The sequence below is a fragment of the Canis aureus genome, chromosome 28 (assembly GCF_053574225.1).
Source record: "Canis aureus isolate CA01 chromosome 28, VMU_Caureus_v.1.0, whole genome shotgun sequence".
NCBI lineage: Eukaryota > Metazoa > Chordata > Mammalia > Carnivora > Canidae > Canis > Canis aureus.
The window spans coordinates 32,496,701-32,515,649 of NC_135638.1; the positions used below are offsets into that span (position 1 = coordinate 32,496,701).

Consider the following 18,949-nt stretch of genomic DNA (forward strand, 5'->3'; position numbering starts at 1 on the left):
GGTGACAGCTCTAAGGTCCCCTTCACTTCCTAAGGAAGTAGAAGTCTATCCCGTGGGCTTTTGTCCCGTTGTTACTTATAACAATGGGGAGATTTATTTTTAACCCAGTTATGTAACTAAAGAATTGCCTTCAAATACTGATAACTTGGTTGTTTCCCCTCTATTTTTTTTACTAATTAGTAAGCAAAAATAAAATGGACTTTTTCAACTAGTTAAATAATTTAGGAGGGGGTAGTAGAAAAATCACATTTGACTGGTTATACTGTAGTAAAGCCACAAAAGAACATACCTTGGAACTGACATTCAAGTAATTGTAATTATGGACTCATAGCCTTACAAAGTGCTGTGTGAAATAAATGGCACCTATGACTATAAAAATGGGGCTTAGAGATGCAACAATAGAAAAATATGTTAATATAGGAATAGTTTCGAGACCAGTTTATTCTGGAAGAAGAGTTCAGCTATAAAGGGTTGTTTGGTATTACTTATTTGCCTGTCTTCTCTTCTGTGGCACATAAACCCATCTTTCGTTGTTGTTTGAGTTCTCACTACACCATTTAATTTTTTTTTATTATTTATTTATTTACGATAGTCACACACACAGAGAGAGAGAGAAGAGGCAGAGACACAGGCAGAGGGAGAAGCAGGCTCCATGGACCGGGAGCCTGACGTGGGACTCAATCCCGGTCTCCAAGATCACGCCCTGAGCCAAAGGCAGGCACCAAACTGCTGCGCCACCCAAGGATCCCTCACTACACCATTTAAAAGAATGTCAGGTTTTTGTCTCTTAAAGAACATCAGTTTTGGGGCAACTGGGTGGCTCAGTCATTGAGCATCTGACTTTGGCTCAGGTTATGATCCTGGGGTCCTGGGATCGAGTCTCACATCAGACTCCCTGCGGGGAGCCTGCTTCTCCCTCTGCCTCTCTCTGTGTGTCTCTCATGAATAAATAAATAAAATCTTTTTTAAGAAATTAAATAAGTGAAGAACATCAGTTTTACTTAAGCAATGGATTTATATTACCATTTTTCTTGTATTAAGTATAGTGTTTAGACAGATGTCATGTGTAGTCACATTATAGCTCCCTTAAAGAAAGCTAAACCTAGAACATACATTGATTTGTGATTTTTCTTATTGTTGCTGAAAACTGTATTGTCAGATTCCAAAGTGTTTCTGAAAAGCTGCACATGGAATGCAAAGCAGAAATGGTGACACCGCTGGTGACGAATCCAGGACATGTGTGCATCACTGACACAAACCTGTATTTTCAGCCTCTCAATGGGTACCCGGTAAGTAGAGACACAGAGTCAGACGAGAGCCACTTTAGCTCTGGGGTCTTCATCTTTCCTGTGGACTTCACTTCACAGTTACAGTGTTCTCCTATTTTGTCAAGGATCGAAAATCGCCCTCTTCCCCTCCAGCAGCTCTGTGTTTAACAGGCCTCCCTGGGTCATCCTGATGCCTGCTGATCGGATTCCAGCTCTTCTGAACTCTTTTCAGTAATTCCTGGGTCACTTGCTCCTGCTGTGAAAAGTAACCCTGCCCTGCTCCCCCCCAATTTTAGTAAAGGGTTGTTAGAGGTTTCTACCATTCTACTTGGAAGCACTTCTGGAAGAGACCAATGAAATATACTAAAATTAAAGAGAAATGGGTATTTTCTGTATATCTGCTTATGTGTACAAATAAGTGGGTATTTCCTGTTTTTCTTTAGGAGCAAAATCAGTAGATGTGAAGCTGTCACAAGCAATATCTTCTGCCAGGTGGTACACAGGCACATGTGGAGATGCTCTAACTGAGCAGCTGTAGCGTTTCTACCGTGATGGTGGAAACAGTGTCCTCTTTCACAATGACTTTAGATTTGCTGGGCCAGATTGTAAAAGTAAACTCGGATTTCCACAGTAAAATTTGTAGAGATTTGTCACTTTATTTAGATGTGAATACTTTTTGGACTGGTTCATCAGAAGAATAGAAACACTAATACACTCTGATAGTGCGTTGGACCATTTGGCAGGGCAGCTTAAAGAACGTGTTTTCTGTCATAGGAAGCTCCGTCCTAGAAGTTCTCCAGGCTGGCCAGTCATTAGGTCCCTGAAACATCTAATACTTTTCTACGTGAACAATGGTGCTGTGACAGTCCTGTCCAGAAGGTGGCGCGGCACCCTCACCCAGCCCTCCCATAGATGCTCACAGTGCTGAAGGGCATTGTCCGCTGGTGTGATAGTGCCTTGGCCACTGCTGTAACTGTGGCTTGTGGGATACTATCTGAGTATGTGCTGTAGCTCCACGATCGATGGGGGAGCATGTATCCCCTCCCACTTCTCTGGGCTAGGATCCTTGACCAGTCTTCAGGCAGTTTCCACATGTGGGCTCTTCCTCCCTCTCACTTAGGAGAAAGGTGGATATGTCACCGTTTAGCCAATCTCAGTGGCTTTTCATTCTCCTATAACTAGTGTTTTAAGCCTCTAAAGAAGCAAGAAAAATTTCCTCCTCATAACAAAAGAAAAATTTAGTGGCCCTGCTTGCTACTATTGTTATGAGCCTTAATACAATATAGTTTTTACGGAGATAAAGAACGAGATTCTAAAAAAAGATGTACTGTGTCAGTTCTAAAAAAAACCATTGATCTATAAAAAGATAGCAGAATTCCTGAGAGGTTATCTGTAGCAGCACTTGAATATCCCTTATCACTCAGCAGCCTTGCAGAACCCTAAATGATACATCAGTGCATTATCATTTGGCAGGTCCTGAGTGGGGGTAGGGAAACTTGTCCATGGTCAGGAAGTAAGTGAGAGAGGACAGACCAGGACATAAAACCAGAAATGCCTGTTCTAAAAGCTCCCTTTCCAACTGTTCACATGTAACACATTGGGAAGGCAAGATTTGGCCACTTTTTCACATTTCTGGTACCAAAGGACAGCTTCTAACTGTGTCTGAATGTTGATTTTTGAGATTGTCTTTCTACTTTTAAAGAAACCTGTGGTCCAGATAACACTCCAAGATGTCCGCCGCATTTACAAAAGGAGGCACGGCCTCATGCCTTTGGTGAGTTCATGTGGAATGTCACTTCTGGGTGGATGATTATCATAGCTTCAGTTCGGCCAATGGTGTATTGACTTTGACTTGTAAGCACTCATGGCATGTTTGAAAAGTGCAAGTATGTTGTATTAAGCACGTTGACTCCAAGTCTTTCTTTTGTACTTCCATAGCTTGTTTTGAGATTGCAAGGTAAATCCAGTGGTATTTATTTTACTGTTTTCTTTCTGAATTTATAGGGCTTGGAAGTCTTTTGCACAGAAGATGATCTCTGTTCTGACATCTACTTAAAGTTCTATGAACCTCAAGATAGAGATGACCTCTATTTTTATATTGCCACATATCTAGGTATGGTGCTCAGCCTTCATTGTATCTGTTCATATGAAGGTAGTTCAACTTTTAAGTACTGAGTTAGGAAGTAAGAGAAGTGCTATCTAGAATCACCTCTCTGGGTCGTCCTCTCAGGGACAAGGTTGGCAAAATGGAATTCTAAAAGCTAAGGGAAATATAAATGATATTTGGTAATAGTTCATTCCAATTGTGCGTTTGAAAAACTCTTGATATTTTTAAATGTTTTTTGTATTTTAACAACCCCCAGGTTGAATGGAGTATAAAGAATCGACCTCATTATTTTTCTGTTCAGTTATGTCTATGTTCGTTTATGGAAACCGAGACTTGGTTTCTTAATGTGAAGCAGTGAGTTATCTGGTCATGTGCTTGTGATCGTTAGCTGTGGTCTTAATCACAAAGCTGGAAAACACATAAAAGGAGCACATGAGCCTTCTGTACTCAGTATAGTACCATGAGACTTGATTTGCTTTTCATAGTTTCTAAGTCTCCTGGAAAAATGTGAATTTTCCCACCTTTATTGGAAAGAGCACCTCATTTTTCTTTTTAGGCATAAACATATGAAATTGTATGGTTGAAGTAAATCATTTTTGTTTACAAGTTGTTAGAAAACTAAAATAGGTTGATTTTCAAAAATAGATGTTGGGATTTTATTAATGCCATCTTATCTTCTTCGCTGTTCTTACTCCCTTAGAAATAGAATTTTCCCTCAGAAGAATAGTTTATTTTCAATAAGGAATATATTTTATTTTATAGTTGATTTAGAGTTTATATCTTTTTCTTCTCACATTAAGCTATTATGTTTATTTTAATGCCTGAGTATAGCTCTGGTACAAGTTGACTGTTACTTCCTGCCTCCTGATTAAATTTTTTTTTTCATTTTATTCCTCTAATTGTATAACAAGATTACAACAAAAAACTCAGCTTTCATGGTGAGTCCTAAAATCTCAAGTCAAAACACTTGCCATGACCTAAAAACCTGTCTTCTATAAAGCTTCCTTACTCTCTCTGATCTGATTCCTCGGGTTGGCCAGACTTTTTCTGAGGTGTTGTGAGTGTGGGAAATGAGAATAAGCATTTTGATTTTTTAGGCCCTTTCCTCATAGCTGGTTAGAGAAGAAACTTGGTAAAAATCAGAGGAATAAATATTGAATCAACAGATGAGTTAGATAATTTGCTTGGTCCAGCCAACAAAACACTTAAGGCAGAATCTTCTGAACAAAATAAAACAGTAGAGTCACTTCGCTCCCTGAGAGGAAAGCTGTCCTTACCCCCCCCTACGGCTGCTGACTAACCCTATGTTTCCTGAGGTAGTCTCAGGGCGGGACGGGGAGCTGCCGGGCTCTGGTCTTTGAGAAGTGCTTTCCTGCCAGAGACCTTTTCTCCTTCACTGGGTTCCTTTCTCACTCCTCACACGCATACATAATACACAGGCATTGGCAAACCTGTGGCTGTACACCTCCTCCTGATCTAAAAGAAAACTTAAAAGACTGTTTTTTGTTTTAATTTCATAAATATTGGGGGCAATAAACTTTTACGAATGGTCACAGCTTCTTAAAGGCATTGAAACTCAAACATTTTGTATATATGGCGGCCTGTATATAATATAGTGAACGTCATCCGTCACCACGTAATACATACATATTTGCTCCATACCTTCATATTTGTTTTACAACAAATATTTAATATATATGATGTATTTTATATCATATGTAATAATATTCCCTCCTGGCGAATATCTTTGGGAGATACGCCAGCTCAGTGCAACAGGTGTTTGGTGAAAACCAACCACGGCCTACCTCGCTTTCTTAAAATGCATTTTTCAAAAAATGCATCGAAGAATCTATATGTAAAGCCTCTAGTTTCTTACGCTCAGTATAATGTAGCCAGGGTTGGACAAGTTCAGCGGTGACCCTGCGGGCCCTGTTCCCCTCAGAGCACCACGTGGCCGAGCGCACGGCCGAGAGCTACACGCTGCAGTGGCAGCGCGGCCACCTCTCCAACTACCAGTACCTGCTCCACCTCAACAACCTGGCAGACCGCAGCTGCAACGACCTGTCGCAGTACCCCGTGTTCCCCTGGATCATCAGCGACTACTGCAGTGCCGAGCTTGGTAAATGCCACAGGGTGGGGTTTCTGGAGGAAAGGGGGTGTTCCGATTGCCAGCCGTGTTGTATGTGTAGACAGATTAGAACCCATCTGGATTCTTGTACCAAAGGTTGCTAGCTTCCATTCTGATGTACTGGATCAGCGTTATCTAAATTCTGGGGGTTCTTTATGTGTTTTCTCCACTCTCCCTTAAAGTCTTATAATCCTGAAAAGAGGACTCGCAGACTTCTGGAAAGACCCACCCAGAAAGTATGCCTATGATTTTAAGCCGATGTTGGCGTTATTACCTGTAACGACCACACTTGAGATACTTTTAAGTTTTTCACTTTGAAAATTTGTCTCAGATTGTCCTGTTGTTTTAAAATTCACACTCAAGGGGCGCCTGGGTGGCTAAGTGGTTGAGCCTCTGCCTTTGGCTTAGGTCATGATCCCAGATCCTGCGGTCGAGTCCCACATCAGGCTCTCTAGCCTGCTTCTCCCTCTGCCTATGTCTCTGCCTCTCTCTGTGTGTGTCTCATGAGTAAATAACATCTTTAAAAAGTAAAATAAGATAAAATTCACACTCAAGCATGTGGTTGCCAAAAGTAGTAATCATGCATTACAGAACATTTAGGAAGTACTGGAATATTTAAAGGAGGAAACAAAAATCAATAATTACATAAATGAGAGAGAACCATGTTAACCCTGGGGTATATGTATTTCTCTCAAATTATTGTAACAAAAATGTGACTATTATAATTTGATTTTGTAATAGTCTAAATTATATATTGTGAGCAGTGAATTCCTTCTGATAGTTCACTAATCAAACCCTTTCACTTGAAAGAAATAAGAGACTTTCTGGGAATATGATAATTTATTCCTCTGATAAATATTCCGTCCCCAATTCTCGTATTATGTTATTATCAGAGAATAATAATATTCACTCTAATCGACCTTAAATCTTGGTAGAAGAATACTGACTTTTAAAATGTGATTATTTTTTGTTGTTTTCCTTGGAACATAGTTAAAACACAGTTAAAAAAAAATCAGTAATCAGGGCGTTTTCAATTAAGAGCTGCTACTCTTGAGTGACTTGCTAACTCGGAACTCAAGCGCTAACCTTTACAGCTATGTAAGTGACTATCAGAAATACTATAATTCTGGGGTCTGTCTCAATCTTTAAGGGCAGCCCAGGTGGCTCAGCGGTTTGGCACTGCCTTCAGCCCAGGGTGTGATCCTGGAGACCCGGGATCGAGTCCCACGTCGGGCTCCCTGCATGGAGCTTGCTTCTCCCTCTGCCTGTGTCTCTGCCTCTCTCTCTCTCTCTCTCGAATAAATCTTAAAAAAAAAAAAAAAAAGAATTATTTGTGGAAAGAAATGTGTGTGCCTATGTATCCATTATGGGGAGGAGATAATGTTATTAAGGATAAGCTTGCCTGCTTTATTTTAATTCATTTTTTAAAATGTATTTATTTCTATAGATTTGTCAAATCCAGGAACCTTCCGGGATCTTAGCAGGCCAGTAGGGGCCCTAAACAAGGAAAGGCTGGAGAGACTCCTGGTACGTGGTTTTGGGGATGCCTGGCTTCTAAGCACCTCCATGAGCCATGGCCTCTGTTTTTGTAGTAAGGGAAACTCCTTTCTCCAAGACTTAGGGGAGGTCTATGATGAGTGACTAGAGGATCTACATCCTATTTTTTCTTACTTTCCTCTCTGCCCTCTGCCTTCCCCTGTAAGTTTATTAGCTGCTCACCCACCCACCGTTTGCTTCTTCTGCCTTCAATTCAGGACATAGGAGACTGTGGCTTGATCACAAATCAGTTTACGGATTTATTTGCACGAAGGTGCTCTCTGGTAAATCACATAAGAGACACATAAAATCCATTCTGTTCAATCCAGCCCAGTGTTGTTCCCACAGAGCCAAGAAAAGCAAAATACTTGTCACAGGAATACTGTGTGTGTTCACAGTTTTTCCCCCCTTTTCTTTTCTCCTTTTCCCCTTTAAGAGAGAAACTAAGGGATATGTATCCATGCCCCAATTTTAGGCTTTGACCAGTTGAGTCAGTCACTATCTTCATGGCCAACATCTAAGCAGGATCTCTCTCCATCTGTTGTAGGCCCGCTACCAGGAAATGCCAGAGCCAAAGTTCATGTACGGCAGTCACTACTCATCCCCGGGTTATGTGCTATTTTATCTTGTTAGGATCGGTAAGATTCTTTATCAACCCTCCCAATTCATGTGGATTCTTCAGAGATTCTGTTCTCTCACTTAACTCTGATTTCCCCTCTAGCGCCCGAGTACATGCTGTGCCTGCAGAATGGAAGATTTGATAATGCAGACCGAATGTTCAACAGGTTTGACCCAATGTTTCACCTACCAGTTTTTAAACTTTCTAATTATAAACATACAATATGTTTGCTCAAAAAACCTGGATACAAAAATGTCAAGAAATGTAAAGAATCACTAATGGGTACATCTATTCCTTTCAGGCTTTTTCTAGTCGTGTGTGTGTGTGTGTGTGTGTGTGTAAGAACTTCTTTTATTTTTATTTTATTTTTTTTAATAATTTTTTTTAATTTTTATTTATTTATGATAGAGAGAGAGAGGCAGAGACACAGGCAGAGGGAGAAGCAGGCTCCATGCACTGGGAGCCCGACGTGGGATTCGATCCCGGGTCTCCAGGATCATGCCCTGGGCCAAAGGCAGGCGCCAAACCGCTGCGCCACCCAGGGATCCCAGAACTTCTTTTAAATACAGCTTTTGTCCTGCCTGTCCTAGCCTTGTATTAGATATTGAAGTTTTCCCCATGTTATCAAATGTTCTTCAGTGACTTTTAAATTATTGTATCACATCCTAATATATGCCATAATTTAAGTATTTTCACTGTCTCTGCATTGTTGGACATTTAGACTGTTTCCAGTATCTCATTATTCTAAATAATTCTGCTGTGAATTGAATATAATTTCCTATAAGTATTTAAATGACTTTTTTTAATTATAAAAGGAATATTTCCTTGCCAAAAAGTTAGAAAATACAAAGAAGAAAATTAAGTTCACTTGACCTCCCAACCACACTTAGATAATATTCATTGTTAATCCTTTGGTCTATGTCTCTCCAGTCTTTTTCTAAACTGTATGCATGTTTCTTTTGAATTCTTTTTGAAATGAGCTATTGAAACAGCCGTGCTAGATTATCCGTGTTTATGTACCACCCTGTGTTGGCCTGTCAATGAGGCAGTGTGCATGCACGGAGGCTCATGGTGTAGGCTTGGAGATGCCCTGTCTGCATCTGTGTCCTCACCCGGTGTCACTCCCCACATGAGCTCTGAGGAGCCGTCTCATCTCTTCTGTCAAAGGGGGATCCTGACACAGTTGTTGAGAGTAATGAGTTAGAGAAACAGGTTAATACAGGTGAAGTGTAGGACAACACTTAGGTGTATAGACAGTGCTGTGGTTGCTATTTCCAGACCCAAGACTTCAGATCAGTTAATTTTTTTTTTATCTAGTATTGGAGAAACTTGGAAAAACTGTTTGGATGGTGCAACAGATTTTAAAGAGGTAAGCAGTTAATAAAGGTAATAATTCACTGGACTTGTGGTTTCTAACTGCTTTAAAAAAATGTTCATTGCTGTTCTCTCCCCCACCCCCGCGAAACTTTCAGTTGATTCCAGAATTCTATGGTGATGATGTCAGCTTTTTAGTCAATAATCTGAAGTTGGATCTGGGAAAGAGACAAGGAGGACAGATGGTTGATGATGTGGAACTTCCCCCCTGGGCACGGAGTGAGTACCACCTTGGAAGTACTGACTTAGAGCAATGTTTCACCTGGGGGGACCGTTTCAGTATTATGATTTAGTTGCCTGGATTTTTAAAAACTAATAGTATAATTCTCTATGTAAATGAGGCGCTGTCAGTCCTGTTCCAAATCAGAAATAGTCTGTGAGTCTACAATGTAAAAACGTGGAAGACCTAAATGTTGTAAAGATGATTTTCACCACTCCCCTCTCCCTGCCAAAATTTATATTTTGTATGATGGAGACAGAGAAAAACCTCATTAAGAAATATGTACCTCTACCCTCTCCTAGAAGCTTTAGCTACATATGGATAGACAAAAGAAATGGGAGACAGTAAACCAAGACACTGATGTTTTGATCGAGTCTAATCTAATAGGTCCCGAGGATTTTCTCCAGAAGAGCAAAGACGCGCTGGAAAGCAATTATGTGTCCGAGCACCTCCACGAGTGGATCGATCTGATATTTGGCTACAAGCAAAAAGGGAGCGATGCCGTTGGGGCCCATAATGGTGTGTGAGAGTCTCGGAAATTTCATAGCACATTAGACAAAAACAAAAGCAAAAAAGTAAGAATCAAGACCAGACCAGTCAGGCTCATGTGTTGAGCAGAAGCATCTTCCATCGGCAAACAGAGGCTCCCAGCTCAGTGGCCCTGGATCAGATACTGAGTAACAGAGGAGGAAGCACTTTTGCCTAAAGAACCCCAACCCCACCATGATTCTGAGAGGTGTTTTTCCAGTCTTCCAATTTTAGCATGTACTCTCCATCCCACTCACTAATTCCAATTAAAACTCAATCTTGGCATGCCTGGGTGGCTCAGCTGGTGGATTTTAAGCATCTGTCGGCCTTCAGCTCAGGTCATTAAGTCCTGGATGGAGCCCCACATCGGGCTCCCTGCTCAGTGGGGAATCCGCTTATCCTTCTCCCTCTGCTCCCCCCACCCCTGCCCCCCGTCCTCCTTCCCTCCCTCCCTCTCTCTCTCTCTCTCTTTCTCTCAAATAAATAAAATCTTAAACTAAATCAGAATATGATAGAAGGGCACCCCCAGTTCCTCTGAAGGGACCCAGGGCTTTTTATTAATTGATCAGAAAGAAGCCAGCATGATACACGTCCTGCTCAGGTTCCTTCTTACCTGCCGCCAGGTTGCTGGGTGGTGCTAGCAGGTCAGAGGAGCTGGAAGTTCCGGCCTGACCTCGCTCGCTGGGCAGTGCAGGGTGATCTGTGCTTCCCCTGGGGGCAGAAGTGCTAATTGGCAAATACCTGGAGATAACAGACTGTCTCACCTGCCCGATGACTTTCTGCTCAGCAAAAGATAATAACTCAAGTTGATATTTGTTGCTGTTGGATGTTACCAGTCTGTTTGTGCAAAGTGACCATCAGTTTCTTTGAATAGAAGTTTCAAGTTGTTGAGTTTTTAAGATTCTGTACAAGAGCGCGCCTATTATAAACCAAACAGCACCTCTTTCAAGAGTGTTTTTCATCTCTCTTTTTTTTTTTCTCCAGTATTTCATCCCCTGACCTATGAAGGAGGCGTAGACCTTAACAGGTACCTGTATGTCTAGGAGTTTCTACTTGAGTCACGAAATATCTTTTTGTCTAAACGATTAATGCAGCTCTTTGATCATATTAAGGTGTGGAAATTTTACAGTGAATCATATTTTGCTTCCCCCGTAAAGGAAGGAAGATATCCTTCCCCCCCTCGGTAAGGTACTGAGCCTCTGAAAATTCTCTAAAGATGTGTGATGAGGCTTAGACAGTCCTGGCATGTAGTCTCTATTACTCTTTGAGGGTTAAATCTGTCTGCTGTTAATTTGCGTTATTTGACATTTATGCTTTCAAAGAACTTGAACCTCGTGGTTCACTGCATTATTTGTGTTCTGTCCTAAAGCATTGAGGACCCTGATGAGAAAGTAGCCATGCTGACCCAAATCTTGGAGTTTGGCCAGACGCCGAAACAACTCTTCGTGACGCCACATCCACGACGGATCACCCCAAAGTTTAAAAATTTCTCCCAAACCTATAGTCATAATGCTCCCATGGCAGATTCTCCAGGTGAGTTCTGTAAAGAGAATAAATGTGAGCACCCTTTGTTTCTCTTTTCTGATCGAGATGTTCCTGAAGATTCCGAAGGCCAGGGGAAACCTGAACTGTCGTGTGGCAGACAGAGGTTGCGTGCGGGCGTCCTGCTGCAGTTCTCCTGAAAAACAGCTCCGACAAGCCTGTTTTTGTTGTTGTTTCATTTGTGTTTAACTGCTGATTTTAAAGAAAATCAAGTTCCTTTTACTTCCCGGTGGTATTACTCATTTTACATGAGACTTGGCAGTGCGTTGTTGTTGTTGTGGCTCGGGTTCTCCTTCGTTTGTCTGGTTCTCCGAGGCAGCGTTGGCTGCTTAGCCTGTCACTTTCACACCCGGCTGCTGGCCCTGCTGTCTCGCCTGGGCTCTCCCAGAAAGGACTTCCTTCCTCTGTCCCTAATTCTCCTTCTCTTTCCCCACACATCTCGAATTCAGGGTGCTTTGTCGTCTTTGATTCTTTTTTCCTACTCAGTCATTGGAACAGACACACAGTCCCCCCCATTGTGTGCTGGGTGCTAAAATGAACGTGACCCTCGTGTCACATCTAGTATGTGGAGGAGGAGGAAAGGCTACTCACCTTCACCCAGCCTCCCTGTCGGACATTTCACAGAGCACAGCCTCAAGCCCGAAGGCTCCCAGGGGTCCCGCACTCTGTGTAACCCGGGGGGCGGGGTCACGTGAGTGCTCGGCCCCTGCAGGCGTGTCTGCTCTGGGTGGGGGCGCCAGGCGTGGAGGGGTGCTGGCGGCCGGGGACCCAGGGCTGGCCAGCAGGCCTCTGAGAGATAATGCGCCCGGGCTTACGTCAGAGAGACCATGGGATGATCTTGTGACGCCTCTCAAACCCGGGCCCGCTTAGTCACCAGGCTCATCCCACTGTCCTGTGATTGCACCCGAGGGTGATTGTTCCAGGCCTTCGTGGCACGGGAGGGACGGCGTCCCCTGTCCAGGCCTGGGCGCCAGGCCGCTTTCTCCCCCGTCAGCACCAAAGTGAACCCACAGCGTTTTGGGGAACAAACCGGCTTCTGCAGCGATTCCTGACAAGGAAATAGTTACTCAGCCTCGTACTTCCTGAGGTTCCTAAGTCAGCGGCCGAGCGGCACGTCGGCAAACACTGCTACGAGTGTAAAAAGACCGGCATATTTCAAAGATGATAACTTTGTCATCTTTCGCCAAAGGATTTTTTTTTCCTTTCTTAGATCACACATTTTTTCACTTCCCTTGACAAACAGGGAGCTGTGTAGCAGGCACGTTCAGAGTAGTTCGGTCTCGGGGCCGAGACCAAGGTGTGCCTCCTTGGTCGTTTGGCCTGAACGGGACGTCGCGGGCGGTGCTGCTTGTCTGCCGCGCGGTACTAGTTGAGGTGCCTCACTCAGCCACAGCTCACTGTAGTCTCTCCAGGTGAGGAGTCCTTTGAAGACCTGACGGAAGAAAGCAAAACCCTGGCCTGGAATAACATCGCCAAGCTGCAGTTACACGACCAGTATAAGATCCACAAAGAGTAAGAACGTCCCCGTGCTGTCCGTGCAGAACCTGGGCCCTTGGCCTGCAGAGACGCTGTTGCCTGTGGAGTCCAGGGGGTGGGAGTCCCTCTCAGCGTTACTTTGATTTGTCTTGAGAGTTCTCATCCCCCTAAAACATCTATAGTGATCAGCCACCTGAGGTCAATGTGGCAAGGGAAGGTTTGGCACAAAATGGATTTCTGGGGACGCCTGGGTGGCCCAGTCGGTGAAGCGTCTGCCTCCGGCTCAGGTCATGATCCCAGGGTGCCGGGATCGAGCCCCACGTTGGCTCCCTGCATGGAGCCTGCTTGTCCCTCTCTCTCTGCTGCTCTTTCTGCTTGTTCTCTCTTTCTCTCTGTCAAATAAGTAAATAAAATCTTTAAAAAGAAATAGATTTATGTCAGCCTTCCATGCTGTCATTTCTACCCCCTGGTCTTTCTAGGGCTTTCTAGATCAAAGGGCTAAGTTCCCAGGAGTTTTAAAAATAATACCTATACTTTCAAAGAAAGGACTTCCTGTCAAACCCAGAGGGGCTATGAGGGTTCAGACTTATACCATTAAAGGTATTTACACATTTTGACAAAAAGGCTTGAGAAACACTGGCCTCCCCTCAGCCACATCCTGTTACAGATGAGAAAACCCGGGCTCAGAGACGAGCCCATTGGCCTGCACCTTGGCCGTAGACATCGTGTCTGACATGTTGGTATCACAGACACCATTTGTTGTGGATGGGACTGAAGGTGCCAGTCTGCTTCAGATCGATGGCTCCAGATCAGAGCACAACCTCCTGCAAAGATATGCATAGTTCCACCTTACTGATGATAACAGTGGCTTTCCTTTCCTCAACTTCTCTAAGTGACACATAGAAAGAGGCCTTATTGTCCAAAGCAGTGAAGACATGAATGAACCTGTAAGAGGAAATGGTTGAACCAGACAGTCGTATCATTACCGTACAGATGCTCTGGTAAATTCGATTCAGAAGTCAAGCAAGTGAAGTGCTTGTAAAGAAGACTTTCAGTAATTTCGGGGATAGTCACATAAGGTGGAATCGAAAAAGAAGCAGATTTCCCGGCATCAGGAACATATTCAACTTTAAATCAGGCAGCTAGGAAAGCTGAGACCGGGAGTGGTTTCCACCCACGGGTATTGCCAAAACTAAATTCAAATTGGTAGTGGGGGTGTAATGTGGGGGTGGGGTGGGGGGGCAGATCCAGCAGACAAGCTCTGACAAAAGAAAATACAGAAACTTGGTAAAATGAAATCGAGGACTTGAAAGAGACTAGCGTCCCAGCACCCGGTGGTTGGGGACTTCTAACACTCTGTCTTTCAACAGGGCAGTTACTGGGATAGCGGTCTCTTGCAACGGGTCCTCTGTCTTTACAACCTCACAAGGTATGTCTTCCTGCCTGAAAAGTGGCTTACTGGAACCATGCAGTATCCAGGTTTCTTAGCTCTCGGTCAAGGATTTGTTCTGGAATGTGCTGCCTCCACGTAAAGTGAATTTTGAGCAGTTCATGGCATTTAACATAACGTCTTTGCAGTTTGCCAAAACAATCATGAAAATGCCTTTCTGTTTCTGGAAATTTAAGGGACAGGGCAGAAGGAGCTTGTTTCCCATCTTCTTGCTCAGCGGGGGCTTTTGCCGTTGCCGCAGGACCCTTGCACATTCGCCACGGCTCCGCCTGAGCCAAGAACAGGCCTGACAGTGGAGGGTCGGTCCAGCGCAGGATGCCCCAGGGCATGGTGTGCTGTAGCGCCTGCAAGTGTGCGTTCGTTCGCTGTTAAGGTTATCCCTTTTGTCAGTTGGTACATACTTCAGGGTGTGTGTTATAGAATTTCCCTGGAAATCTTACTCATACGTTGTTAATGTCCTTATACGTCATCAAATTCTTGGCCATCCTGCTTCTGTTTTTTAAGACAGCTTGTTCTGGCAGTTAGTAGCTGGCTGCCTGCAGGGTACTTGTTCCTTAGCCTTTCTTTATCATATGAAATTATGTTTTTCATTGACTAAGCTTGGCAGTGGTGCTCTGCAACTAAACGCTTCCAGAGCAATCAGTCACCACACTCAGGTTCTGTAATGGCTTATGACCTGTAGCACGTCATTCCTGTCTCTCTCTCAAGTGCAATCCCAGGATGCGTAAAGCAGGATGTTCCCCAAAGCGTAGGTGATGATTCTGCTGTGGGCCAGGGGAAGCGACCGTGCAGGACACGACTGGGCCCCGTTGGGGTCACACGGTGATGCTCTGATAGAGGGAAGCCGTCTGCGTTTCCCCAGGATCCTGCCCGCACAGGGTGCCAGCCTCGTGACACGAGACCACAGGCCTCTGGAAAGCAGGGTCTCTGTAAGGCTTCATCTTTAAGCAGAGCCTGCGTTCTTAGCTGGATTTGCCTGATGTGCTTCATCCAGTCCCTCCGTCTGTTGTACTTGGATGACCTTGTAAACCACGAGTCTGGGGAGCGTCCAGGCCATAAAGCCCTGAGGCTCATTAAGCATGATTATCACTTCTTTGTACAATTACCAAATAAAGGGGAAAGCGGGTCCTTTTTTTTTTTTTTTTAAGTCAAGAGCTTTTTTATTTTTTCCTGTTTGTTTCTTCTGTTAATAACTCATATTATTGATTTATACGTATCCTGATGGTCACCCCGAAGGGACCCGTGTTGCTCACACCCGGGGTGTACACCTCGCTGCCTGGGCACCTGGGTGGCCCTCAGCTGGGAGCCTGGCTCTTCGGCAGCCTTTGTCGGGGTCGCCTCTAGCACGGGGGCGGGGGGGGGGGGGTGTCCTGTTTGGGAGAACAGCATCCTTACCCGTGGGGCTACCCGCAGCCCGGCGGGCTTCCTTCCCTGAGGCTGCCCCAGGGTAATAAGCTGCTGGTGACCTTGAGGCGAATGCTCGGAACTGCGGGAACAAAGGCAGGTCGGTCTGGAGAGTCTCAGGAAGGCCCCACAGGGCCAAGTTCAGGGAATGCTGTGTTCACTCTTTGGACTTTGCTTCCAAGCTGATGCTGGAAATGCTTTCCACTTTATGAAGTCTCAGGACTTGGTATGTCGGTGTTGAGAAAATTAGGTCAAAACGTTAGATTTGGGGATCCCCGGGTGGCTCAGCAGTTTAGCGCCCGCCTTCAGCCCGGGGCCTGATCCTGGAGTCCCGGGATCGAGTCCCACATCAGGCTCCCACATGGAGTCTGCTTCTCCCTCTGGACCTGTGTCTCTGCCTCTCTCTCTCTCTGTTTCTCTCTGTGTCTCTCAGGTATAAATAAGTAAAATCTTAAAAAAAAAAAAAAAAAAAAGAAACGTTAAATTTTACTATACAGAAGAAATTGTTTAAGGCTCACTCTGACCTTTTAGCTGTCATGTTGTGTGTTTACAAGTTAGGCAATGTGTTACTTGCTTCAAATAGGGGATGTTTGGAGCTCAATGTCATTTTTGCAAGTCTTGATTTCCAAGAGATTATTCTACACTTTTTAAAGCTTCTGTTAGGAGAGGAAACTTTAATCCCTACTTTATTATTCTTTAGGAAATCTGGTTCCTCCAGAAATGCTAATTCTCTACAGGGGCATCACACCATAATTAGGCCATTTGTTAAAAAACAAAACAAAATATATATTACTATAATTTTTGTGGTCTTTATAAAATTGCTACTTTATTCCTCTCGAACTCTTAGCTTCTGTCCGTGACGAGGTCCGCTCCACGTTCAGTCCTGCTGAAATGTGAGCAGGGTGCTGGTCCTGCACTGGGGATGCAACAGTGTCCTTGTCATGGGCTGACAGGTCCCCAGAGGGGGCCCCACCTGCCACCCCCACTGCCTGCTGGTCTCTGGTTGGTGTTTGACCTCTGGAAGGGTCAGGAAATCTTTCTCATACGTTTCCCTTCTCATTGTTAAATCAGATTCCACCTTGAAGATGTTCTCTAAGGAATCCAAAATGCTACAAAGAAGCATATCATTTTCAAATATGGTGAGTTCACTTTAATTTTAAACCAGTGGTATGATGGAAGTTCATGCAGCAGTTTGTGTTATACGCACCTATACTGGCATTTCGTTTCTCCCCAAGCAATTGGGTTTATTCCCATGGGGTGTCTACAGAATGCCTCAGTGAGATTACTTCTCAATTCAATTAAAATTTTTTCAGGGTGCCTTTTTCTCATAATACCGTGATTTGGTTTGTAGTCTGGAAAACTAGAAGTGCCACCCAGTAGACTTCTCCATAGTAAATCTTTCCTTTTCTGGAACTGGCAAACTAAACATGTCTATGTCTTTTAAATAATGTGTGCATTTCTGAGTTGGACACCAAATACTTGAAAACCAGTTCTTCTGGAAAAAAAAAAAAAAGAAAAATGCATCTTATTGTTAATGTAAACCACCCAAAAGGTTTTGAAGTTCCCTGCAGATTTTTGGAAGTTCTCCCTACCTGTGCAAGTCTGTAGTCCAGAGACTTCTTAAGGATAATACGCAGCCCACCCTCCCCTCACGATTTACCCAGGCTAGGAGCTCCTCCAGCCCAGCGCCCTGAGGGCCACCAGGGCCCCTAAAAATCCTCAGGCTAGATCCACATGCACTGGACACGCTTTGACTTTCTTTCTTACGTTTGGGAGGAAACTAAGCATCTGGAATTAGCCATTGGGAAAAAAAAGTCCCAAACGTGAGGAGACAAAAGTAAATAGAATTTGAGCATGAATTTTGGGGGCAGCTTACAAGTTAGTTTTACCGTGTTAGGGATTTACTAATTATTGTAAATAATTAATGCTGAACCATTTGCATTTCAGGCTTTATCATCTTGTTTACTTTTGCCAGGAGATGCCACTGTCCTAAGTTCTTCATGGGATAATAACATGTATGTATCTGGGCTCCCGGTGTAATTCCTCACTCGGCTTAGTGATCTCTGGGGACGAAAAGCAGGAAGGACAGGTCTTCTGCTGGTGGCACAGGTCTTCTACTGTGTTGTTTCCAAAAAGGAACAAATATTAGCTAAAGATAGTACTGGTGGCTTTCACTATGATTATTGAACCTAATAATTTCTCCAGCAGGACTCTCTCGCTCTGTGGTTTAAACTGAGGTAAAAACACAAATGAGGGATCCCTGGGTGGCGCAGCGGTTTGGCGCCTGCCTTTGACTCAGGGCGCGATCCTGGAGACCTGGGATCAAATCCCATGTCGGGCTCCCAGTGCATGGAGCCTGCTTCTCCCTCTGCCTGTGTCTCTGCCTCTCTCTCTCTCTCCGTGACTATCATAAATAAATAAAAATTAAAAAAAAAAACACAAATGAGCCAGACCTGGAGACTTCTAGTTTTAAGTTCAGATATTGAGTATTTTGGTTTAGTAAGATGAAAACAAGTAATTTGTAATTCTAGCGAGTCTCAGTAAGATTAGAATTAAACAACATAATATGTGTTTAAGAGTCTCAGAATGAAGCTGGAATGCTTTTTTTTTTTTTTTTTGGAATGCTTTTTAATAGTTCTCATTATCTTTTATGTCAGCTATTTTTATTCTATAGCATTTGCAAGACGCCAGGACACGTTAATGGGACACGATGATGCCGTTAGTAAGATCTGTTGGCATGACAACCGACTGTATTCTGCATCGTGGGACTCCACAGTGAAGGTCTGTATATATTTTCTAACTTAAAATGTTTGGGTAAGGGGCGCCTGGGTGGCCCATTGGTTGAGCGTCTGCCTTTGGCTCAGGTCGTGATCCCGGGGTACCGGGATCGAATCCCACATCAGGTTCCCTGTGAGGAGCCTGCATCTCTCTCCGCCTATGTCTCTGCCTCTCTCTGTGTGTCTCTCATGAATAAATAAATAGAATATTTTTTTAAATGTTTGGTTAATACAAGGATTATAAACCATTCTACTACCCGTTGTTAATGTGCTAAGTCACTTCACTATTTTTCACAAAGTGTGTAAGTGACGTAGAAAGATACTGAATGTTATTACCTGTGTTTTTTTAACCTGTGTACTTTTCAATGGGAAGTCTTCATGATTTTTTTGTGCCATGTGCGCTCAACTGGGGGGTTGGAACGATGTGGAATTCACAAGACAGAGTTAACAGAGAAATACAGTTGACCGTTGAACACCACAGGTTTGAACTACACAGGTCCCCTTATAAGTGGATTTTTGT

At 43.8% G+C, this 18,949-nt stretch overlaps 1 protein-coding gene across 5 annotated transcripts in view; it reads left to right on the forward strand.

The window, feature by feature from the left end:
• Window positions 1-18,949, forward strand: part of NSMAF (neutral sphingomyelinase activation associated factor) — a 57,116-nt gene that overhangs the window by 33,477 nt on the left and 4,690 nt on the right. For 4 of the 5 annotated variants that reach the window (XR_013367393.1, XM_077876864.1, XM_077876868.1 and 1 more), the window contains 17 exons: window positions 1,160-1,289; window positions 2,971-3,042; window positions 3,273-3,381; window positions 5,318-5,494; window positions 6,951-7,030; window positions 7,587-7,677; window positions 7,761-7,824; window positions 8,976-9,027; window positions 9,131-9,251; window positions 9,640-9,771; window positions 10,765-10,807; window positions 11,150-11,313; window positions 12,726-12,834; window positions 14,169-14,227; window positions 16,724-16,791; window positions 17,600-17,667; window positions 18,310-18,433. Coding sequence is in view for 4 of the 5 variants with exons in the window: in XM_077876864.1 (XP_077732990.1) it covers window positions 1,160-1,289; window positions 2,971-3,042; window positions 3,273-3,381; window positions 5,318-5,494; window positions 6,951-7,030; window positions 7,587-7,677; window positions 7,761-7,824; window positions 8,976-9,027; window positions 9,131-9,251; window positions 9,640-9,771; window positions 10,765-10,807; window positions 11,150-11,313; window positions 12,726-12,834; window positions 14,169-14,227; window positions 16,724-16,791; window positions 17,600-17,667; window positions 18,310-18,433 (1,663 nt within the window). In the remaining variant the exon portion in view is untranslated. The remainder of the gene's footprint in view (window positions 1-1,159; window positions 1,290-2,970; window positions 3,043-3,272; window positions 3,382-5,317; window positions 5,495-6,950; window positions 7,031-7,586; window positions 7,678-7,760; window positions 7,825-8,975; window positions 9,028-9,130; window positions 9,252-9,639; window positions 9,772-10,764; window positions 10,808-11,149; window positions 11,314-12,725; window positions 12,835-14,168; window positions 14,228-16,723; window positions 16,792-17,599; window positions 17,668-18,309; window positions 18,434-18,949) is intronic. The other variant, XM_077876865.1, reaches the window with a different exon arrangement.